At 42.4% G+C, this 26,072-nt stretch overlaps 1 protein-coding gene across 1 annotated transcript in view; it reads left to right on the plus strand.

The window, feature by feature from the left end:
* The window catches only part of CFAP54 (cilia and flagella associated protein 54), a 196,912-nt gene extending 172,856 nt beyond the window's left edge, over window positions 1-24,056 (plus strand). Inside the window, exons 61-65 of the mRNA XM_034774729.1 lie at window positions 14,202-14,387; window positions 15,372-15,478; window positions 16,317-16,485; window positions 18,239-18,316; window positions 23,438-24,056. Of these exons, the coding sequence (XP_034630620.1) occupies window positions 14,202-14,387; window positions 15,372-15,478; window positions 16,317-16,485; window positions 18,239-18,316; window positions 23,438-23,557 (660 nt within the window). The 3' untranslated portion in view covers window positions 23,558-24,056. The remainder of the gene's footprint in view (window positions 1-14,201; window positions 14,388-15,371; window positions 15,479-16,316; window positions 16,486-18,238; window positions 18,317-23,437) is intronic.
* The last annotated feature ends 2,016 nt before the right edge of the window (window positions 24,057-26,072 follow it).

Consider the following 26,072-nt stretch of genomic DNA (forward strand, 5'->3'; position numbering starts at 1 on the left):
AAAGTCACTGCCAGTCTAGGGGAAAATTCCTTCCCAACCCCACATACAGTGATCAGTTAGACTCTGAGCATGTGAGCAAGAATCAGCCAGCCAAGCATCTGAGAGAGAGAATGCTCACTGCCACTTTGGAGCCCTGGCCCACCCATCAGTATCCCATCTCACATGACCATCTCTGATGCTTTAGAGGAAGTAGACCAAACAAAACCATCTAAGAATACATTGCGGCGGTGAGGGGTGTCCTTTCTTGAACCTTACAGGATGCCAGCTGAAGCCCTGAAACATAAACTTTTAAGAACATAATATATGAATTGGAAGAGACCTCCCCAGGTCTGCTGAGCCCTGTCCTCCACCATCACAAACAATCCCATTATACAATCCCACTCATACATTTGTCCATCTCTCTCTTAAACTAATCTAGTTTTTTCTCCCCACAATTCCTATTGTGAGGATATTCCAGAACCTCACTCCTTTGATGATTAGTAACTTTCTGATTTCCAGTCTGAATTTGTTTATGGCCAGTTTATATCAATTTGGTCTTGTGTCAACATTGTCCTGTAGCTTAAATAGCCCTCCCTGGTGTTTATTCCCCTCCCCCGATGAGAGCAATCATATACCCTCTAAGTCCTCTTTTTTCTAGGTTAAATAAGCCAAGCTCTTCCAGGACAAACAAAAATAGGTCTTGAACTAGGTTCCATGATTAGAGAAGTTGACTGAACTGAAGAACTCAAGCATCTGAAAATGAAGAAGCTTGGAATTACTGTAAGTCAAAGTTGCAGAAACTATCTGAAGCCTGCATCCAAAGCAAGGGGAAGAAACTCATAGAGAAGCGTTGCAGACCAAACTGGATGAACAAGCATCTCAACAGATTGTTAAGAGAAAGCAGGAAGCCTACAAGGAATGGAAGAAGGGATGGATCAGCAAGGAAAGCTAACTCTTGGAGATCAGAAAGTGTGGGATAAAGTGAGAACTACCAAAAGCTAAGCAGAACTGGACATTGCAAAGGAAATTAAAACCAATAGTACAAGGTTCTGTAGCTATATAAATAAAAAGAAAACAAGTAAAGAAGTGGGACCACTAAACACTGAAGATGGGGTGGAGATTAAAGATAATTTAGGTATGGGTCAACACCTAAACAAATACTTTGCCTTGGTTTTTAATAAGGGGCAATGGCAGGGTGGCTGATGGGAGCAAGAGTGTAGAAGTAGAAATTACCACATCCAAGGTGAAAGCTGAAGCAAAACCCGAACAACTTAATGGAACAAAATCAGGGGGTCCAGATAATCTCCATCCAAGAATATTAAAGGAACTGGCACATGAAATTGTAAGACCAAGAGCAAGGATTTTTCATGAATCCATAAACTTGGGGGGCATATCCCAGGATTGGAGAATTGCAAATATAATACCTATATATAAGAAAGGGGGGAAAGGGTGATCTGGAAAATGATAGGCCTGCTAGTTTGACCTCAGTTGTATGCAAGGTCTTAGAACAAATTTTGAAAGAGAGTAATTAAAGACAGAGAGGTAATTGGGATAAAATACAACATGGTTTTACAACAGATAGATCGTGCCAGACCAACCTGATCTCTTTCTCTGAGAAGATAAGATTTTCTAGACAAAGGAAATTCAGTAAATCTAATTTACCTGGATTTCAGTAAAGCATTTGATACAGTTCCATGTAGGAAATTGTTAGTTAAATTGGAGAAGATGGGGATTAATATGACAACTGAAAGGTGGGGAAGGAACTGGTTAGGAGACCTTAACCTGTCATACTGAAAGATTAACAGTCAGGTTGGCAGGTGGTTACTAGTGGAGTTCCTCAAGAATTGATTTTGGGACCAGACTTATTTAACATTTTCATTAATGACCTTGGTGCAAAATGTAGGAGTGTGCTAATAAAATTTGTGGATGACACAAAGTTGGGAGGTATTACCAATATGGAGGAGGACCGGAATATCATACAAGAAGATTTGGAGGACCTTGAAAACTGGAGTAACAGAAATGGGATGATATTTAATAGTCATGTGATGGGTTGGATCACAGAAACCCCCTTTGGGTCTGCTACCTGATGTGCCAAGACTACCTCTGAGCCCGTTTTCCTCCAACTTCAGTGTCCTGCCTGGTTTGAGCCAGACACGCTAGCCTGCTACAAACACAGACCCAGGTCTGAACAACATCCCCCAAAAGCTGCAGGCTTAACTGAAAACAGCTTAAAAAGGGTTCCTGTCTCCAACACTCAGATACCCAGCTCCCAATGGGGTCCCAACCCCAAATAAATCTGTTTTACTCTGTATAAAGCTTATGCAGGATAAACTCATAAATTGTCGACCCTCTATAACACTAATAGAGAAATATCCACAGCTGTTTGTCCCCTCCCCCCAGGTATTAATACATACTCTGGGTTAATTAATAAGTAAAAAGTGATGTTATTAAATACAAAAAGGAGGATTTAAGTGGTTCCAAGTAATAACAGGCAGAACAAATTACCAAGCAAAATAAAATAAAACATACAAGTCTAAGCCTAGTACAGTAAGAAAACTGAATACAGATAAAACCTCACCTCAGATGTTTCAATAAGCTTCTATCACAGACAGGACACCTTCCTAGTCTGGGCACAATCCTTTCCCCTGGTACAGTCCTTGTTCCAGCTCAAGTGGTAGCTAGGGGATTTCTCATGATTGCAGCCACCTTTGTTCTGTTCCACCCCCTTATATATCTTTGGCACAAGATGGGAATCTTTTGTCTCTCTGGGTCCCCACCCCTCCTTCTAAATGGAAAAGCCCCAGGTTTAAGATGGATTTCAGTACCAGGTGACATGGTCACATGTCCTGTGAGACCCCAAGTCTTCATTCTTCCCAGCCTGACTCACAGGAAGGCCTGCAAGCAAACAGAGCCATCCACAGTCAATTTTCCTGGTTGATGGGAGTCATCAAGATTCCAAACCACCATTAATGGCTCATACTTTGCATAATTACAATAGGCCGTCAGAGTTATATTTCATATTTCTAGTTCCAGATACAAGAATGATGCATACAAATAGGATGACCACACTCAGTAGATTATAAGCTTTGTAATGATACCTTACAAGAGACCTTTTGCATGAATCATATTCCAGTTACATTATATTTACACTCATTAGCATATTTTCATAAAATCATATAGAGTGCAACGTCAGAAGTCATGACCTTGCACTTTGCATGTAGGGACTAACAACAAAAATTTCTGCTATAAGCTGGGAATGTATCAGTTAGAAGTGACAGAGGAAGAGAAAGACATGGGTGTATTGGTCAACCACAGGACAACTATGAGCCGTCAATGTGATGCAGCTGTGATAAAGGCCAGTGCAACCATAGGATGCATCAGGCGAAATATTTTCCGTAGAGACAGAGAAGAGTTATTACCATTATAAAAGGCACTGGTGAGACCTCATCTGGAATAATGAGTGCAATTCTGGTCTCCTATGTTTAAGAAAGATGAATTCAGACTAGAACAGGTTCAGAGAAGGGCTACTAGGATGCTCAGAGGAATGGAAAACTTACCTTATGAGAGGAGGCTTAAGGAGCGTGGCTTGTTTAGCCTAACCAAAAGAAGGCTGAGGGAAGGTATGATTGCTGTCTATAAATACATCAGAAGAATGAATTCCAAGGAGGGAGAGGAGTTATTTAAGTTAAGGGCCAATGTTAGCACAAGAACAAATGGATATAAACTGCCCATCAACATGTTCAGGCTTGAAATTAGACAAAGATTTCTAACCAGCATAGGAGTGAAGTTCAGGAACAGCCTCCCAAGGAGACTATTGGGGGCAAAAACCTAACTTGTTTCAAGACTGAGCTTGATATGTTTATGGAGGAGATGGTATGATGAGGTTGCCTCTAATGGCATATGGCCCATCTGCGACTGCTATCAGCAATACCTCCATGCTGGCCAGAGATTGGACACTAGATGTGCAGGGCTCTGAGTTACTACAGAGAATTCTTTTCCAGAAAAAAAGGGTCTCTGGCTGCAGGTCTTGCCCACATGCTCAGGGTCTAACTGATCGACATATTTGGGATTGAGAAAGAATTTCCTTCAGGTCAGATTGGCAGAGATCCTGGGGCGGAGGGGGAAGGCTCATCTTCCTCTGCAGCATGGGGCACTGGTCACTTGCTGGTTTGAACTAGAATAAATGGTGAATTCTCTGTAACTTTAAGTCTTTAAATCAAGATTTGAGCATTTCAATAGCTCAGCCAGAGGTATAGGTCTATTTCAGGAGAGGGTGGGTGAGGTTCTGTGGCCTGTGATGTGCAGGAGGTCAGACTAGATAATCACAGTGTTTCCTTCTGTCCTTAAAATCTGTGAACCTCCTCTCATAAAATAGTCCCTCCATGCCCCCAGTCATCCTAGTATCTCTTCTCTGCACCTGACCAAAATTTTACACTGTATTCCACATGAGATCTAACCAGTGTCTTGTACAGTGGCATAAAGACTTCTCTATCTCTTCTAGAAATGCCTCATCTGATACATCCTAGGATTCCATTTGTCTTTTTCAGAGCCTTATAACACTTGTGGCTTATAATCATCCTGTGATGGATCAACATATCTAGGTCTCTCTCCATCTCTGTCACTTCCAAACGATGAATCTCAGCTTGTAGCAAAAATTCTTATTATTAGACTCTAAGTCCATGACTTTGCACTTTGTAATATTGAATTTCATCCCTTTAAGGTCATCAGGATTTTCCCATATAATATTCTGATCATCTTCTGCATTGATGATTCCTCTCAACTTAGTATCATCAGCAAATTTAGCACACAGTTATATTTATGCCAAGGTCACTAATAAAAAATATTGAATAAAATTGGTCCCAAGACTGATCTTGAGGAACTTCACTAGTAATCTCCCTCTAGTTCAATAGTTCACCTTTCAGTACAACCTGTTGCCTTCTCCACTTTAGCCAGTTCCTTATCCACCTTACAATTCTTGTACTAATCCCCATCTTCTCCAATTTAGTTAGTAATTTCCCATGTAGTAGTGTGTCAGATGTTTTACTTCAGTCCAAGTATATTAGATCTACTGTATTTTCCTTATCTAATTAATCAGTTATTTTCTCAAAGAAGGAAGTCAGGTTAGTCTGGCATAATTTACCTTTGGTAAACCCATGTTGCATTACATCCCCATTACCATTTACCTCCATGAATGTAATTATTCTTTCCTTCACAATTTGCTCTAAAACCTTGCATACTACTGAGGTCAGACTAACAGGTCTGTAATTGCCCAGATCGCTTCCCCCCTCCCCTTTCTTAAATATAGGTACAATGTCAGCTATTGTCCATATGGTATTACCCACAAATAGATAGATTTATTAAATACCCTTGCTACTGGACTAGCAATTTCATGTGCCAGTTCTTTCAGTATTCTGGGATGGAAATGATATAGCCTCCCTCCCCCAATTTGAGCACATTAAGCTCTTTAAATTTTCCTTCCAACTCACGTGTGGTAATTTCCATTTCTATATACTCATTTTCATCAGCCGTGTTGTATTCATGCCTATGTTCCATATTATCATCTTTATTGAAAACTAAGGCAAAGCATTCATTTAGATTTTGGGCTATACCTAGATTATGTATAATCCCCTTCCTATCCACACTGCATAGAGTCCCAACCTCGTCCTTCCTTATTTTCTTTGTATTTCTATAACTAAAAATCCTCTTACTTATTTCCTTGACATGAGCTAATTCAGCTTGACTTTTAGCTATAGTTATTTTATTCCTACATTTTTTTAACCTCCAAAATGTAGCTTTCTTTGCTGATCAATCCCTTCTTCCATTCACTGTTGGTCTTCTGCTTACTCCTAATAACCTCTTTGAGGTTGTTATTCATCAAGCTGGGTCTGGAGCCTTTCCCTACAAGTTTTTCCCCTTGTTTGAGATGCAAATTGGAGATTGTTTTTGTATAGTTGGTTAAAAGAAATTCCAAGCCTCAAACCTAAATAAAGCTATTGTGACAGACACAGACCAGTGGGGTACAGGAGTCTGGTAGAAAGCAAATATACTGGCCACTAGATGAACTATTTTCTGTTCCCTGAGTGACCAGAGCAGGGGCTGCCCTAGAGCAATCAGGAACCTGTTAGAACCAATCAAGACACCTGGAACCTAGTAAGAACTTTCTAGAATCAATTATGGCAGACACGCTAATCAGGACACCTGGTTTAAAAAGAACCTCCCATCAGTTAGTAGTGGGGTGTGCAAGGAGCAGGGAGTGAGAAGACGTGCTGCTGGAGGAGTGAAGAGTTCGAGCATGATCAGGCTTCAGGAGGAAGATCCTGCAGTGAGGATAAAGAAGGTCCTGGGGGAAGGCCATGGGGAAGTAGCGCAGGGAGTTGTAGCTGTCACACAGCTGATAGAGGGAACATTGTAGACAGCTGCTATCCACAGGGCCCTGGGCTGGAACCCAGTGTAGAGGGTGGGCCCGGGTTCCCCCATCCCCTCAACTCCTGATAAGACACAGGAGGAGTTGACCTGGTCTGTGAGAAACACCAGAAGGGAAGGTCTAAATTGAAAGGGATCTGGCCTGTCCCCGACCCACTAGGTGGGACACAGAGACTGTGGGGATTGTTCTCTGTTTCCCCATGCTGGCCAGTGATGAGGTTAGCTGAGTGGACGGCAGGTGTGAGCCACTAGCAAAAGAGGCCAAACTGAGGGCTGCTGTGAATCTCTGAGGCAAGCAAATCCACCTATAGGCCAGGACCCACCAAGGCAGAGGAGGAACTTTGTCACACTGGTGTCAGGAGTGGGATTTGGGTGCACCGTGTGGCAGAAGAAGGAGAATGTTTTTAAAATAAAAAAAAAAGAGGGAGAGGGTTTATTTTCCCCCCCCCCCACCACAATGGATGATGTAGTGCGGGCACTGATACAAGCCATGGCTGCCCAGCAGGAGGCTACTCATGTCCAGGCAGCCGCCCAACAGGAGGCAGTGAGGCTGCAGCAGAAGACCAATCACTTGTTAATGGACCAGATCGCTCAAGACCATGCTATGTTGCAGGAACTGGTAAACCAGGTGAAGGCTCTTACAGAGCTGAACCACAGCCATGATGGGACGCTGGTCATATGGGCCAGCAATTGGCTGCAGAAAATGACACGGGAGGATGACATAGAGGCATACCTCCTGGCCTTTGAGAGGACAGCCATAAGGGAGGCTTGGTCCCGAGAACAGCGGTCTGGCATCCTCGCTCCATTCCTGTGTGGGGAGGCCCAGAAGGCCTATTGTGATATGTCTGAAGAGGCTGCAGCAGACTACCTCCAGCTGAAAGCAGAGATCCTGGCCAGATCTGGGGTAACAATTGCAGTGCGGACCCAGCGATATCACCAGTGGAGGTACTAGGACAACAGAACCTGGCAGTCCCAATTATATGAGCTCATCCATCTCGCATGAAAGTGGTTATGAACCGAGTCTCAGAGTCCAGAAGAGATACTAGAGATTCTGGTTATTGACCGGTACATGCGAGGACTACTGCCAGATCTTCGCACCTGGGTAAGCCAGAGCGACCCCTCCACCTACGACAAGGTTGTTGCACTGGTAGAGAGGCAAAGGACGGCGAGGGAATTGACCCGAACAGTCAAGGAAGAGGCGCCCCGGGTTAAACTAGTGGCACTGATCCCCAGATCTCAGGCAACTGAGCCCCCAGGAAGGCCCAGGTGGAAAAAGAGAGGGACAGAAGGCCCAGCAGAGGCCACCAAAAGTCAAAGCACTGAGGGTGAAGAGGATCGTGATGTTAGACTGCCCAAACCGAGAGACTGGGGAACACCTAGGGCCCCATACAGATATTACGCTTGCGGGGAGTGGGAACACATAGCTGCACAGTGCCCCAATGCTGAGGAGTCTATGCAGTGTAACCTAGGCAACCAGGAAAACCCATGCTCCCTAATTCACATTGTGGGGGTTGCACTAACCCCACACAATTATACCAGGCCATTGAGGTTAAATGGAGTAGAGACCACAGCACTGATAGATTCGGGGAGCACCATCACACTCATCACAGGAAAGCTCATGAAACGTAGTCAGTTACTACAGGCAAAACGCACTGGGGTGACATGCATCCATGGGACGGTTAGTTACCACCCCACCATCCCGGTAAAAATTGAAATCCAAGGGAACGCTACAGAGATAGCAGCAGGTGTAGTGCCTAAACTCCCTTACCTGCTGCTCATAGGGAGGGACTTCCCAGGATTTGATGACTTACTCCCAGTAGGGGGGTTGGAGAAAGGGGAGGACCCTGAAGCTAGTGAGGTGTCCACAGTAGACTGTCAACCCCCAATTTTCTCTGAAATTTCCCCAGACATTTTATCCACTCCCAGGCGGGGCAGAAAGACGAAAAAAGGAAAGAAGGGCAGCTAAGGCCTTGGGAACCCGAATACTGACCCAAAGCCAGAGGGTTGCTCTCGTGGGTAGGCGGACCTGGGCAGCTGAAAAGGAGGCTGTCCAGGAGGGAGAAGCACTTGAGACAGACCCCAACCCTAATGCCTCTGAACCGGCAGACGCGATAGAGACCCATCCCTAGAACTCGGGCAGACCAGCCCTGGGAGGTAATATTTTGGACAGGACCAAGCTGAAGATCCAAGGTATGACAACATTAGGAAGGAGGTAACAGAAATAGATGGGGTCCCCATGGAAGGGAAAACCCAGGAACCTGGCCCCTACTTCATTATAAAAAAGGATCTCCTGTACCGGATTGCACCAGTACAAGGACAGAAGGTAGAGCAGCTCCTAGTGCCTCACAAACACCAGAAGGCCGTATTAAGCCTCACGCATAGCCATCTTTTTGGGGGGCATTTAGGGGTAGAGAAGATCCTGGCAAGGGTCCTACAAAGGTTCTTCTGGCCCAGAGTGCATGAAGAAGTGTGGAGATACTGCGCCTCCTGCCCAGAGTGTCGGCTGCACTGTCCCCATCCCACTTGAGGGGACCTTTGGTACTCCTACCCATCATAGAGGTCCCGTTTGAGCGAATAGCCATGGACCTAGTGGCACCCCTAGAGAAGACTACCCGGGGCCATCAATATATACTTGTCATTCTGGACTATGCTACACGGTATCCAGAAGCTGTCCCCTTGCGGAACACAGCCTCAAAAACAATAGCCAAAGAGCTAGTGGGGATCTTTGCCCGAGTGGGGCTACCAAAGGAGATACTGTCAGACCAAGGAACCCCATTTATGTCAAAACTAATGAGGGACCTATGTGACCTACTCCACATACATACCTTGAGGACTTCGGTCTATCATCCACAGACCGATGGGCTGGTAGAAAGGTTCAACTGAACCCTGAAGGCTATGATAAGGAAGGTGGTAAGTCGAGACGGGAAGGATTGGGACACTCTACTACCATACCTTATGTTTGCCATCCAGGAGGTGCCTCAGGCCTCAACTGGGTTTTTTCCCTTTAAGCTATTATATGGGTGCCACCCTCGAGGCATCTTGGACATAGCCAAGGAAATTTGGGAAAAGGAGCCCAATGAGGGGAAGAATGTAATTAAGCATGTGTTACAAATGAGGGACCGGATAGCGCGGGTCACACCCATTGTTCAGGAACACCTAGAGAAGGTGCAAGAGGCCCAACGAGCTCAGTATAATTGCCAAGCCAAAGTTCGGCAGTTCCAGCCTGGAGACCGAGTAATGGTGCTGGTACCCACAACAGAGAGTAAACTTTGGGCCCAGTGGCAAGGACCCTACGAAATAGTTGAACCTGTAGGGGAGGTAAATTACAAGGTGCAACAACTGGGACATCGGAAACAAGAGCAAATATATCATATCAACCTTCTGAAACCCTGGCATGCACAAGAGGCATGTGCAGCTGTCCGAAAAGACCTACCCCAGGAAAACAAATCCTCCGAACAGGTGAGGGTGTGTCCCAAATTAACGCCAGACCAGAAGAATGAGGTGTCTGAGATGATCTTCTGGAACCAAGATGTGTTCTCAACAAAAAATAATATCTATTTAGATAGGGGAGGGATAGCTCAGTGGTTTGAGCATTGGCCTGCTAAACCCAGGGTTGTGAGTTCAATCCTTGAGGGGGCCACTTAGGGATCTGGGGCAAAATCAGTAGTTGGTCCTGCTAGTGAAAGCAGGGGGCTGGACTCAATGACCTTTCAGGGTCCCTTCCAGTTCTATGAGATAGGTATGTCTCCATATATTATTATTGACTAACCTAGACTTGACAAAGGGGTACTGGCAGATTCCCCTTGCCAAAGATGCAAAGGAAAAGACTGCGTTCTCTACCCCAGAGGGTCTTTTCCAATATACTGTCCTCCCTTTTGGACTACATGGGGCACCAGCTACCTTCCAGCGCCTCATGGACAAGCTATTATGCCCCCATAATCATAATGCTGCTGCCTACCTAGATGATGTGGTCATTCATACCCCAGACTGGGAAACCCACCTAGAGAAGGTAGAGGCAGTCCTCAATACCTTCAGGCGAGCTGGCCTTACAGCAAACCCTGCTAAGTGTGCCATAGGATTTACAGAGGCCAAATATCTTGGCTACATTGTGGGAAAAGGTCTGGTAAAACCCCAACTGAAAAAGTTAGAGGCCATCCAAAATTGGCCTTGTCCAAGTCACAAGAAACAAATCTGGGCATTCCTAGGTGTGGTGGGGTATTACCAACAATTTATCCCCCACTTTGTCACAAGGGCAAGCCCTCTGTCAGACCTAGGGAAGGCCCGTGGACCTGATTTGGTGAGATGGTCTGACGCAGCAGAGAGAACGTTCACACACCTATGGACTGCCCTCTGCAGTAACCCCATACTGATAGCCCCAGATTTCACCAAGGAATTTATTCTGCAGATGGATGCATCGGAAGTAGGGTTGGGGGCCGTCCTATCAGAAATGGTTGGGGAGGAGGAACACCCAATTCTCTACCTCAGTAGGAAACTCCTTCTCAGGGAACAAAAATATGCAGTGGTGGAGAGAGAGTGCCTCACTGTAAAATGGGTCATGGAAACATTCTGCTGCTACTACCTGCTTGGGCGCAGATTTGTCCTCGTGACCCACTATGCCCCACTTCAATGGATGCGGCAGAACAAGGAGAAGAACACAAGGGTGACCAGATGGTTCTTATCCCTCCAATCTTTCCAGTTCCATGTGCAACACAGAGCAGGGAGCCATCACGGCAATGTGATGGCTTGTCACGTGTGCACTGTCTGGCGTCCCAAGTTGCCCAACCCCTTGGTGTTGAGAATGGGGGAGGGATATGTGACAGACCCAGACCAGTGGGGTACGGGAGTCTGGTAGAAGGCAAATATACTGGCCACTGGATGAACAATTTTCTGTTCCCCGTGTGACCAGAGCAGGGGCTGCCCAAGAGCAATCAGGAACCTGCTAGAACCAGTTAAGACAGGCAAGCTAATCAAGACACCTGGAGCCAATTAAGAACTTTCTAGAATCAATTATGGCAGGCAGGCTAATCAGGACACCTGGTTTAAAAAGGACCTCCCATCAGTTAGTAGGAGTGTGTGCAAGGAGTAGGGAGTGAGAAGACGTGCTGCTGGAGGAGTGAAGAGTTCCAGCGTGATCAGGCTTCAGGAGGAAGATCCTGCAGTGAGGATAAAGAAAGTGCTGGGGGAAAGCCATGGGGAAGTAGCCCAGGGAGTTGTAGCTGTCACACAGCTGATAGAGGGAACATTGTAGACAGCTGCTATCCACAGGGCCCTGGGCTGGAACCCGGTGTAGAGGGTGGGCCCAGGTTCCCCCTCCATCCCCCCAACTCCTGATCGGACACAGGAGGAGTTGACCTGGTCTTTGAGAAACACCAGAAGGGAAGGTCTAAATTGAAAGGGATCTGGCCTGTCCCCAGCCCACTAGGTGGGACACAGAGACTGTGGGGATTGTTCTCCGTTTCCCCCATGCTAGCCAGTGATAAGGTTAGCTGAGTGGATGGCAGGTTTGAGCCACTAGCAAAAGTGGCCAAACTGAGGGCTGCCGTGAATCTCTGAGGGAAGCAAATCCACCTATAAGCGCAGGACCCACCAAGGCAGAGAAGGAACTTTGTCAAACTATATACTCACATTATATCATTCACAGCAAGCTTCAACAGTTGGAAGTGTAGGGTCTACAATAACAATGCCATATATATATATATATTGATTTTAGTCTCTGAAGGTTCAATTTAAAGTTAAACATTATTTTCTTCCCATCCCACTCCTCACCTGAACAGGAATAACAATTACCATTTTAACATTGAAACAACAGGTTATTCTTTATGGTTAATTTTACTGTCCATTATTCAGTGTTTTCATATAAGCCTGCAAAAATTTGTTCTCTTACCCGTCTGACTTAAACTGCTTTTATGAAAGTAGCTCTTTAGAGTTGGTGAACTTTCTGTAATGTAAGATGGCATATCATTACCCAGTTCCCAGCAATGAAGAGCAATGCCACTGAATAAACTATAACTATATGGTATGTGACATTTATAACAGCCATCATATATCAAAAATTATTTTACTCAGTCTGCTCTCCTTTTGATATAATTAGTATTACACTGTCCTAGAATAATCAGCTCCAGAAATCACTGTTATGTTCATGACGGGTGCAAGCAGCATAATCATGTGTTAGTTTCACTGTTGTAGACAGCTAACAAGCATAAAATTATTTGATTTTTTTGTTATCAGCTCAAAGCTTCATTGATTTTTATAACAACATTTTAGAAGATTTAATCATTCAGTAGGTTGTACGCATTATTTTAAAAAATTGTTCCTGTAATTTGATACTTAAACCTCAGCGTTTTTTTCACTACAAATAGGTAGATGACTTATTGAAAGGATTGTTATTATATTCAGGATCTCATCACTTATGCATGTCTGTATAACTTTTTTAATCTATTGAAGCTTTTTTCTCCTCTGTTGAACAAAGAATCCAAACAAATTACGTTAAAATTTCAAAAAATGCTCTAATAAAATTGTGTACCTTTTTTGAATTTTTCATGCTTACATTTTATATCACTCTGTAACAGTATGTAGGACAGGAAGTATGTAAGACAGTAGTTTGTTGCTTACAGGATTTTGAGAAAGTTGAGTTGATAAATACCAATGTCTGTAGTCCAGCAACTCTCCAGTTTGACAGGCGGAGCTGTGTCATTGTTCTTCTGAAAGGTTCAGTGTGATGTAAACAACAACAGACAATGTTGTACAATTAAAAACAAAATATGCCATACAGTCCTGTGTGGTACATTAAAAATATACACTATAAAAATAAATTTCTATAAATCCTTAATTAAACTGTACAACATAGACTAGATATTGCAAAATCATAAAGATATCAAAAACTAAATCCCTATTCGCAGGCCCATATTAGAATGTTCTTGTAAGTTTGTTGCATCTCTATGTTAACATGTGTATATGTGTATAAAAAGGTTTAATCAGGCATTGAGGGCTCAAAAGTGTCTTAAACTCAGAGCCTTGTGTTGTGGATGGTAACGAGTTCATGGACACAGCCAGAGCATCAAGAGATACTGAGGAATCATGTATAGTGTGGGGTACCCCCAGGGACAAAGTCTGCTTTCGTTTGCCAAGAAAACATTGTGGGTATGTCATGGGTGTTTATTGTCTCAGGGTGTTTTTATCCTTTGAATCTGCATGGCCAAGGACCCACTGACGTTATCAGACCATTTTTTGTGGCTGAGCGATGAAGCCACTACTGTAGTTGTTAACATATATGGAAACGGGTTGAGTATCTCAGCATTGGATTTCCACATGATCAGCATGTCATATAATTTTTAGCAAGAAGGACAAACCATCAGGAGCTTGGAAGTACAGTTTTTAATTACCTATTTCACTTTTAAAAACTCTTCAGTTCATTCATGACAAAAAAATCTCACCGTATGAACTCTTAAAAAAGCTTAACTGAGCGTGACTTCTTTTAAAGCTGCATATTTACTTGAATAACTATATAAAAGTAGTATATTTATACAGCAGTGGATGTTATAATGGGACTAAAAAGACAGTGTAGATTGTAGACAGTGTAGCAGTGGTTTTCAATCTTTTTACATTTGCAGACCCTTAAAAAATTTCGAATGATGGTGTGGACGGACCCCTTTGGAAAATCTTAAACATAGTCTGGGGACCTCCAGGGGTCCACACACTCCAGGTGGAAAACTACTGGTCTAAAACTAACTGCTAGCCAAGTTCATTTTATATTGGAAAAAAATTATAAATCTTTATTTTGGTTTACATTTGTTTTTCAGATGTCTCTAGAAATTCTTGGAGCCCCACATAAAATGTCCACAGTGAGAATAGCCTCCACAGTTTCTTTTTGCACAGACACAGACATTCAGCTAGACAACAAGGCAACGATTGCTCCAAACAAGGAACTTTGCATTCAGTGGTACATTCCATCTCTGGAGAAGTCAACAAAAGATATGGAGACTATGGTATAATTACAAAATGAAAGAGTTGGATTGGAGCTTTTTATTAAAAATAACAAAGTGCATTTAAGTGCAGTACCTGAAACTTGTATAAATCATATATACATACAGTGCATGATGCCATACGCCTGAAATTGCCTGTGTATGCAACAAAAATATTCATCTATTGCTAAGAAATAGATTATCAACTACAAAAGCAAATTAATTCAATTAGTACTAAGGTTGACCTAATTCAGGGGTTCTCAAACTGAGGGTCAGGACCCCTCAGGGGGTCACAAGGTTATTACATAGGGGGTCGCGAGCTGTCAACCTCCACCCCAAATCCCGCTTTGCCTCCAGCATTTATAATGGTGTTAAATATATAAAAAAGTTTTTTTAATTTATAAGGGGGGGTCACACTCAGAGGCTTGCTAAGGGGTCACCAGTAAAAAAGTTTGAGAGCCACTGACCTAACTCATCTTGTTGTTATTACTCCATAGACTGGGTGATTGTGCTTGCTATATGGACCATAATACTTCGATATAATAAAATGACTGACACACACCGGGGCAGGGAAGAAGCTTCAATAGTATCATGTCCCCTAATCCACATTGAATAGAAGCCCTCTGTTCAGTCTGCATGAGGTGAAGGCTTCGTGGGTTTTGAAATATGTGGTTGAATGGGGTCAGGAAGTGGGGGTGCATTCAGGGTGGTCATGCCCTGTGACATAATCTTTCAGATCCACAGAAATTATTTACTTAGTGGTAAAATCTACAATAGTCTGGATGCTGTACAAATAAATATATAGAAAGAAACAACTCCTGCCCCCAAAGAGTTGACAATCTAAGGTCCTGATTCTGCAAACACTTTTTCCATAGGGGCTTAACTTTATTCACACGAATAGTTCCACTGAAGTCAACAGAGATATTAGTTTGTATATTGTTATTGAAATACTTTATGTCTGAAATACTAGTACTGGCTTATACCTTACATATTCCCATTTCTTTACAGGTTTTGCTGCTTTATGCTTACAATACAAAGTATGTCAAGATTGTCAGCATCAAGACTTTCAATTCAGCCAATGTGTTTTCTGGTCACTTGTGGATTCCACTGACTAGGTAATTAATCACAGACCTTGTTATATTATTACGTGCTATATTATGTGTGTAATATCTACTGTATGCATAATTTGTGTCTTGATCAAATTATGACTGCTCAGAAATATAGCTTAGTGTTTGAAGGCTATAAATACTAAGGACATAGATCAGTTGTGTAGGGTGCTACAAGAGGGAATAGGTAGGAGTAATGAGAGAAAATTAGGTAAAATAAATTTTAAGCTGAATATCAGTAAACTTTGAGATATATCAGAGTGTGGATAGACTCCCAAGGAAAGTAATAGAAGCAGTATTGTTTGAGCAATGCAGAATTGGACTAGAGGAAGCACTGGAGAGCATTGTGAAGGAAATAGTTTCGTAGGTAAAAGGTATCCCTGCCCGTCAACATTCAGGAACTTCCTAATTTTGTTATACAAACTATAGCAATATTTTATGTATTATTTCAAATCCAACCCAGATCATCAAATTGCTAAACTTAACTGGTGTGTTTTGGCATACAAAACACACAACATAGCAACAAAGGCAACAGAATGACAATGGCACAAAGGAGAAATATTATTTTTGAAGTATGTTTCCTCTTACCATTTCTACTGTGGTTCTTTTAAATCACAAAGTGCCTAATACTGCATTCCTTCACATCTCATATTTCTTTTGTCTTCAGTGAAAGTTTGGTTTGTGCAAAACTGCAGGATCAGGCTTGAAATGAAAGAAGGCATCACAGTAAAACTGTGTGAGAAACAACTCATGTCAATTTGTTTATGTATGGAAATAAAAGTACCATCAAAGCATTGCCAAATGTATAGCTGCATTTTGTAACCGATACAATATTATTCTTTTTTAGAATTATTTCCTTACATGAGAAATTGTCTAATGTGAAACAGCAAATCGAAATTTTGGTGCAGTCATCTACAAGTTTTCCTTTACAAGAACAAAGTGAAAGACAGAAACGAGAGCCTTCAACAAAGTCCAAAATTAATCTCGCAAAGGTGCAACTTGATGAAAAAATAGAAGTAAGTGAGGATAAATTATGCTCAGAATTCTAAAATCGTTTGATAGTCTGATGTCTTAGATGTTTATTTTTGAGGAAATGGGAAAGTTGGAAGAAAAGACAAACACTGAAACCTCCCTCAACTACTACAATGAAAGTTGAAACATTGTCACCCACTTCACCTAATCTTTAACTTTGTAACTTTTTTCCTTTCTTGTCAGGTGTGCCTGGCACTTTAAAAACATAAAATATGCTCAACTTCCCTGAAAATAAAGGCCACATTCTCAGATGTCTAAATATGACTGTAAGCACCTAACTTTTTTAGTGATCCGTATTTGAAAATGTTGGCCATGGTATTATACTAATATGAAGATCAATACAAAAGCTCTTTTGACAAAATAACTTATACATCTTCAGTCCAGAATGGGCAGTGATTGGATTCTAAAAAGAGAACCTTCCAATAACTCTGAGTAGGGTTAAAACTGGCAAGGAATTTCTTTTCATCTTCTCTATACCACCATGCTCTCTCTTTTTATTAGCAAGGCTGAATATGTCTCTGTGACAGAAATAAATAAATAAATAAATACAAAAGAGGCAATTTCAGAATTTCCATGTGGTCTCTTTGAGATAATGTCAATGGAATAGAATATTGCTGCAGCATAACTGCTGCTTGATAAATGCCGAGGAAAAGTAGGCGTTTATTTTCAAAGTGGGAGACATTTATCATGTGACAGTGTTCTCTTTATATCTATTATATGAAATGATTAATGATGTAGATGCTGTCATTTTGCTTGATGGGTGCTGTGAAGCAGTGACAATTGCTCACTGTGCCGTTATTGAAAAGCTGTATTCTGACTGGCTTGGAGAACAAATGATGTTTCAGCCAATCACAGAATACAGTGTTTTTAGAAGGTAGACAGAGCTGTCTTTAGTGACTGTTTCTGATTAGCTGAAGGTTTTTGTTCAAACTTTCATTAGTAAATAAGTCAGCGATCTGAAAACCACAGTCTGGACTGCTAATTGGTTGTGGTATTTCTTTTGTATGTTACATGTACACAAATATCTTTTTGCCTATCTGCTTAACTCTGTCTTCAATAAATGTGTGGCAGAAGTACACTTATTGGGGGCTCATTCCTAGAGCTGTCCCGTCCATAGGATGGACAGGGGAAACCGCCCTGGGCCCTGCGCTTTGTGGGGCCCCGTGCTTTGGGACGCGGGGTCCTGGGTGGCCTGGGGGGTTAGCAGAGGGCCTGGCGCCAGCAGCAACGAGCAATCTGGCCCCAGCCTGCCCTGTTCCTCTCCGCCTTGCCGGCTCCTGGTGTCGCTTGGGGGAGGGGGTGGAAGCCGGAAAGAGGAAGCTGGTGGGGACTTGGGGGAAGGGGTGGAATGGGGGTGGTGAGGGAAGTGGGGGGGTGTTGTCCCGGGTCCCGCACTCCCCTTGGGATGGCCCTACTCATTCCTGAAGTCAATTGGTGTTTTGCCTGAGTAAGGACTGCAGGATTGGGCTCTTGAGTTGCTCTAGAAAAGACCAGCATGAATTTATTGTGGATACTATAAGTCTGGTACTTTATAAATTTAAGGATGTCTGAGCATCACTTCTCTGCAGTATTAAAAAATGGAACATAAACATTCCCACACTTGGAATTCTGTCAAAACAACAAATAACCCCATAATTGTGAGGCATTGAAAAAGAATTTTTAAAAATCCTATCTAATAGTTCTGAGCAGAAAACGTAAAATACAGCATTGATTTTTTTCCTATTTTGTTATCATTAGGAAATGCTTAAACAATGTTTGTCTGAAGTAAAAGCTTTGCTGTGTGTTGTTCCAGATCTGTCCTCTCCATTAATTGAGGTATGATATTCTGATTTTAAAAAAACCCTCTTTTTCTTCAAGGCTAAAATTCTTTGCTCAAACTAAAATAGAGATGATATCAATTAGTGTCTTTCTTTCTTTCCTACGTTCCTGGTTTTAATAGAGATTTGTACAATCAAAAGAGCATTCATGTACACAATTGTTACCTGCTCAATTTAGGGCACCCCGCCTATACTCTACCCAGGGCTCAAGGCATGACTCAATCAATTTAGGCACCCCCACCCTTTCCTTCCAAGGGCTCAGGGTGTAAGGTACCTATCCTTACCCACAGGGCTCAGGAAGAAACCTGGTCAATTTAAGTACCCACTCCTACTCACGGGGCTCAGGGCTCTACGGGTCTGCAGAACCTTTTCCCAGTGAAAGAGCCTTAAACAGCTGTGCTCTAAACACCTGTTTATTAGCAACACACACAGAATATGTATACCAAGCAAATCTCTTATGCTCACCATTCCCGATATACAGACAGATTTCACCCAATGGCCATTGAGGACCCACTAATCTGGGGATTCCCAGCGATGCCTCTGCACGTCACGGTCATATAGAGGGGTCAGAGTTCTGGGAGCTTGATGTTTAACTGCAGTCCGGAAATGGCACCAAAAGCATTGTTTTTCATTTACATTATATAGGTAAAAACTAGCTACCTCCAAGAATTTCTATTCTTGCAACCCACCCCTAATTCTCTGGTAGTCAGTGTGGTGCAAGAGAAAGACCGTCAATACCAATCCCAGCCTAGCCATCCAGACAGAGATTGGAAATGCTTAGACTTATTTGGATGCGAGACATATTCATCAGCCATGCTCCAATTTTGAATTTTGTACTACGAGCTCTGATGGCTAAATACAGTGACAGTAGCACCTCAGAGTTATGAACACCCCAGGAGTGGTCGTTCATAATTCTGACATGTTCGTAACTCTGAACAAAACATTATAGTTGTTCTTTCAAAAGTTTACAACTGAACATTGACTTAATACATCTTTGAAACTTTACTATGCAGAAGAAAAATGCTGCTTTCCCTTTGTTTTTTTAGTCGTTTACGTTTAACACAGTACTGTACTGTATTTCCCCCCCTTTTTTTTTTTGGTCTCTGCTGCTGCCTGATTGTGTTCCAAATGAGGTGGGTGGTTGACTGGTCAGTTCATAACTCTGGTATTCGTAACTCTGAGATTCTACTGTACTTAAATTATTCCAAGTTGGAGGAACTCTGTTGTGACCTTCCGGACGCTAAGAAAGAGCAATTTCAGACTTTAATATCTAAGAGATGCTTCCTAGCACATACAAACCTACAAGCGGCATTAGGCTGCAGATACTGCTGCCCACTCCGTCGCAACTGGTGTGGTCATGAGGCATTCTTCATGGCTTCACCTCTCAGGCTTTCTTAAGGAGATACAAACCTCTGTGGAAGACTTACCTTTGAGAGCCAAAAAGTATTCAGTGCACACAGATGATTCCCTGCACTCCCTTAAAGACTCCCAAACTACTCTCCAGTCTTTCAGCATCTACATACCAGTGCCAAAAAAACGCCTGGGGAAGTATCATTTCCCCCCCATGATCCTGATTACTGCAGTATACTCCTCAACGGCACTTTTGTGACATCCAGCACTGAAAACAAAGACCTCCCTCCAAACGTAGACAGCACTCCTCGGTGGGCTACCTCTCACGCACACCCACCGAAGCAACAATTTTGAAGGTGTGGTCGAGTCCCTGAGAAGTCTCCCCCTCTTCCAGTCATTTCCACCTTCTTTAACATCCCACCAGTTTGGCGACCGACTATCTCTGTTTTTCCTACCATGGAGACTAATCATGTTGGACAAGTGGGGTTCTAAAGATAGTCAAGGAAGGATACTCCATCCCCTTCCTATCCTGCCCTGCCACCTCCCCACCCTCGTCCCTCTTCGGGGACCTCTCTCACAGACTCCACAGTAGACAGCCCCTACTGCAATTAGAGCACATTCCACATGTCCACTATCCACCTCGATAGCTTTTCTCAATAATGTCCCCATTGCTGACATTTGCAAAGCTGCTACATGGGCATCAACAGACACTTTCGCCCGCCACTATGCTATTATGCATGATGCCACAGCGGACACTCTCCTAGGACATGCTGTCTTATCATCAGCAGTAAATGTCGCTCTGAAACCCCAGCCTTCCAATTAGGGGCACTGCTTTCTTGTCATCTATAAGTGGAGCACCTGTAGTGACATCACTCTAAGAAGAAGAGAAGATTACTCACCCTGTGCAGTAACTGAGGTTCTTTGAGATATGTGTCCCTATGGGTGCTCCAGTACCTACTCCTCCTGCCCTCTGCTTTGGAGCCGAAAACACAAGTTCTGTGGCAGAGAAGGAACTGGCAGTGGTCAGACTGCACAGCGCTATATATAGGTCCCGCTCACAGTGCAAGAGTGGGATGTGCACATGTGCAGTCCGATGGGCACTGCTGATGAAGATCTCCGATCCCAGGAGCAGGGTGTGCTGCCGCACCTACAAGTGGAGAACCCACAGTTACTGCACAGGCTAAGTAACCTTCTCTTCAATCAGCATCAAAACTTTCCAGTATGAGGCACTATTACTCAACTTTCTCAACTACCTTAAGATGGCCATGAAAGTGCTGCAGTGGCTGCAGCTGGGTGTTCAAGTAAGAATCCCTAGGGTAAGCTTCAAAGTCCATCCTAACCAGTGACATCTCCACTAATCCCCAAATACCTTTACCCTACAGCTGCCCACAGCATAATGATGAATACACAAGGCATCCCCCTCATCCACCCTTTATAAATAATTAAACCGTGGATCTCTCACCCCTTCCCAATCAAATTATCTCCTCCTCCTCATTACTAAATACAGTACTCCCTGGTACTCATAGAGCAGTCCTGCCTATAGGAGTGAGATTGTCCAAAGGACTGACTCTTATGGATCCTGGCCCAACCAATAATGGGGAAAAGGTCCATGGTATCTTGCAGTTCCATTTTGGCTGATCAACATTCACCAGCACAAATGAAGAGCTCCTCAAAACCCTTTTGTACGTATCACCTTCCCCCTTCCCACCAACCCAAATATCCCCTTTGAGAAATAAATCTTCCTCCTCCCAAAGGATCCTATCCTGCCACATTACTCAGTTCATGGCCCATATCTAAGTGCAATTATTTCTGCAGAAATCAGACTTCCAACAATCCCGCCCAAACATCTTCCCTGGAAGTAGAAGCTGGGCCAGGTGAATAGGAAGAGATGCCATTCCAGCGTCCTTACAGTCCTGGTGGGCTGTATCAGTGGGGCCTGTTTTAAAATTCTTCTGAACTTCTTCTCATTGTGGAGAATCTGGCTGTAGGTACGAAGCAGGTCCAGCCAAGTTCCCTCATAGCCAAACAATGGCATTAACTTTTTAATTTGATGTAGTTTTATGCCAAAAACAAACTCATATGTTTCCACAGGCAAAACAATTGACTTTTCACACCAACATGTTGAATAGAGGCTTCAGGCCAAATCCTCTCACGTAAAACTTCCATGGGAGATTTGGTTAAGGAAGGATTTAGGGCCTGATCCTGCAAAGGGCTGAATATCTTCAAATCTCACTGAAGCCAAGGGAAGTTAAGAATGCTCAGCACCTTCCTCTTTAAAGTATATTTCAGAGCAATATTTCCAACACTTTCCGTAAATTTTATAAAACATCTTTGGTTAGACTGTGCACATAACAGACGACCCTTTGTTGGAGTCGGGGGAAGCTCAGTGAGAGATTGTGCATCAGGAGGTATAATCCCTCACCCATGTTTTCCAGCCTGCAGGGGGAGTTCACGCACAACATCCTTTAGGATGATGTAGCACACTCCCCTTTTGGTGATCACCGAGCCCCACCCCTACCTGTCCCCTGAAGCCAGGATGTGTTGCTAAAACACTTCTTGCCTTACTTTGAGCACAGGGACTGCAGTTGTTCTTGCCTTTGTATGGGGTATGTAAGCAGAAGAGGCTTCTTGTGCACCCTCGCCTCACAGCAGGGCCAGGGAGAACCTAGTCCATTAAAGAAACCTTTTACAGTTGTTGTTTCTTTTCGCCTCCTTTTTGTCTTTTCCTGAGCTAATTGAATGAAATCAGTTTAAAATTTTGCGTAAAGTCTTTTAAAATTATCTTTCTTGTCCTGTCACACTTAGCAGGCCATTGTATTTTCCTGTCTTTTTTTTCTTTTGTTGAAGTATCTGCCTGTACTTTTGCTTCATCATTGAATTAACTGGTTAATTAGAACAAAAGGCCATTTTCATTCATTTTAGAGTATACAGTATTAGTGTTTAGGTTTTGAGAATAGAAGATGAATCATCTGTTTAAAAATAATATACTCAGTACAGTCAGGTGCCCCAGTGAAATTTTAAAAAATAATGCTAGGGAAAGTCCATTTTACATTTCAAAAGTGATTTCTAAATAAAATACTTTTTGGCTGAATGCAGTTAAACAATAACTTTTAAACTGATCTAGTTCATAAAGACCAGGTGGTCTCACATTAATTGGTGGCAGGGCTAGGGGGACTGGCATCACCTTCTTACAAGATCTACTGAGATTAAATTGGAACGGTAATATAACCTGGGGCACTCTTTCTTTCCATTTAGAGCAGTGATGGGTAACCTACGGCCCTCTGGTTGCCCACCACTGCTTTAGAGCTCTCTCATTGTGTGTGTGTGTGGGAGGAGGGGGTGATTGATAATAATTGTAGCTAGTGGGATTCCCTGGCACCATGGCTCCATTGGAGCCACACTACTGGGTGGTGGGCGGAAGGAATCAGGGTTCAAGAGCAGAACAAAAACATGAATGGGGCAGATGGTCCTGGTGCCCTAGCATCCAGTGGATATATCAAAGTCCCCAGGTTTGAGGGGCACAGAACGATAAAAGAGAAACTCTGTGAAGGGATCTTGCTGAGGTTTCCTCCCCCTTAACCCGTTTCCATGGGGGTTTATGTAAGAAGAAGTCATTTTGGGCTCAAACTTATTTATGTGCATATTTGCAATTTATTCTTCCATTGTGGTTGGGAAACCTGTTTTTTGACAATTTAAGAGGTCTCAGTTTATTCCTACTGTGATATTAAAGAGCTGTTTACTTAAGAAATATTGTTTTTATCTTTACCAGGTCCCATTTGATGTTACTTTGCAGTCAATAAAAAATTTGGAGAAAATGTTTGATCCTGCTAATGGATGTATGATAGCTGGAGGAAGCCTTTTCAACTGGGTTGTATCTCTGCTCCCTTGAATTTTCTTTCTGTAGTAACTTAATCAAATACTGAATTTCACAGTTTTAAAGGTCAAATTGTGTTCCTACTTAAGCCAGTGGGAATTTTGCCATTGATTTTAATGGGACCAAGATCTGGCCCCTATTGATTTGTGTAGTTTTTAGTTACATTTTGGAAAATGTCACCTTTTATGTTTTATTAAATAAGTGAAATATTAAATAACTTTCCTTCTTCCTTATGTTTCTTAAACGAAATAATGTCTTTTTCAGGAATTAATGTTCTTATAGGAACTTTTTGTAGTAAAAAGATTTAAAATGTAAGCTATTCAGTCCTAAATAAGTGAGTCTGTATTTTGCTGAGGTTTCTCCTTTTCAAAAACCTCATGTTGATTAAAAAATGTGACTAGGCCAAAAAGACTGTTTTCCCTTGAGATATTGCAGGCCTTGTAGCCTCCTAATATTCAAATATAAACTATGGATTTTTTCATAAAGCATGTATTATATGCTAAACTTTACCCTACCAGCACACATTTAACTGCTTTTGCAGTTGGTCACAGGTGCTTCTATTGGTGCTTCTATTGATGAGCTTCACTGAGAAACAACTACCTAAAACCACTGCACTGGACTACTTTCACAATTTCACTGCTTTTAAATTACAATTTCAGACTCCTCTGCCTTTGTTAAAGGAAGAAAAACTCTTACATACTGCTGACGGTGAAACTGATTTGTTAGAAAGTATTTAGATATCTTCATATAATTCTGAAGAGAGAATCTGTAAAGAGGCAAATTTAAAAGCTACAAAAGTATAGTACAAAGGTATTGTATCTTTCATACACTATTCTAAAATGTTTAACAAAATAACATTGAAAATATGTATACATGCTAAGTATTATTATTGTTTGAAAATTTGGACAAACATTAACTAAAGTATCATAAAAACATATGATACTCTGAGGAAGGAAGTGTTGTTATCCCAACTTTACAAACGGGGAAATAGACACAGAAAAATGAAGTTGCTTGACCAAGACCACATAATAAGTCACTGTGAGATCCAAGATTAGAATTTGGGAGTTTCTGGTCCCTAGCCATTGCTCAAGTTATACGACCATTTTGCCTCAAAACCATTGTTAACTACAATAATTCAGGCAACAAGCAATACAGCTAACAGAAAGGATCAGGGGGAAGTGTGGGGGAATTAGCTGAGTTGTACCTGGTGATTAGAGTTTGAGACTGGGAGTCAGAAATCCTGGGTTCCATTCTACCTTCTGTGTGTGACTGATGAACTTCAAAAAGATCTCACAAAACTAAGTGATTGGGCAACAAAATGGCAAATGAAATTTAATGTGGATAAATGTAAAATAATGCTCATTGGAAAAAATAACCCCAACTATACATACAATATGATGGGGGCTAATTTAGCTACAACAAGTCAGGAAAAAGATCTTGAAGTCATCGTGGATAGTTCTCTGAAGATGTCCACGCAGTGTGCAGAGGCGGTCAAAAAAGCAAACAGGATGTTAGAGATCATTAAAAAGGGGATAGAGAATAAGACTGAGAATATATTATTGCCCTTATATAAATCGATGGTACGCCCACATCTCGAATACTGTGTACAGATGTGGTCTCCTCATCTCAAAAAAGATATACTGGCACTAGAAAGGATTCAGAAAAGGGCAACTAAAATAATTAGGGGTTTGGAATGGGTCCCATATGAGGAGAGATTAAAGAGGCTAGGACTCTTCAGCTTGGAAAAGAGGAGACTAAAGGGGGATATGATAGAGGTATATAAAATCATGAGTGATGTGGAGAAAGTGGATAAGGAAAAGTTATTTACTTATTCCCATAATACAAGAACTAGGGATCACAAAATGAAATTAATAGGCAGCAGGTTTAAAACAAATACAAGGAAGTTCTTCTTCACGCAGCGCACAGTCAACTTGTGGAACTTGAAGAGGTTGTGAAGGCTAGGACTATAACAGCGTTTAAAAGAGAACTGGATAAATTCATGGTGGTTAAGTCCATTAATGGCTATTAGCCAGGATGGGTAAGGAATGGTGTCCCTAGCCTCTGTTTGTCAGAGGATGGAGGTGGATGGCAGGAGAGAGATCACTTGATCATTGCCTGTTAGGTCCACTCCCTCTGGGGCACCTGGCATTGGCCACTGTCGGTAGACGGGATACTGGGCTAGATGGACCTTTGGTCTGACCTGGAACGGCCATTCTTATGTTCTTATGTGTGTGGGGGGTGTTTATTTTTACATTATTCAGATGTTTTCGATGTTGTTTTTCCTATAACACTATGGATAAGAGGAGTACTACTAGGATTATCACATCAGAGGAACCAAGAAAGTGAAACTTGAGTAACTAATTAGGGAATGTATTTTTAGTGAGATTGTTTAAAACTCTCTTATAACTCATATTTAACTCAAACGGAGAAAAGATTGACAACCACTACCCCTTCAATTAAAGGCTGAGAATGCTCCGTCTACAGTTCCAGCATCCTCCAAGAAGACCCCCAACTCTTACCGGGAAGATGA

The sequence above is a fragment of the Trachemys scripta genome, chromosome 1 (genome assembly GCF_013100865.1).
Source record: "Trachemys scripta elegans isolate TJP31775 chromosome 1, CAS_Tse_1.0, whole genome shotgun sequence".
Classification (NCBI taxonomy): domain Eukaryota; kingdom Metazoa; phylum Chordata; order Testudines; family Emydidae; genus Trachemys; species Trachemys scripta.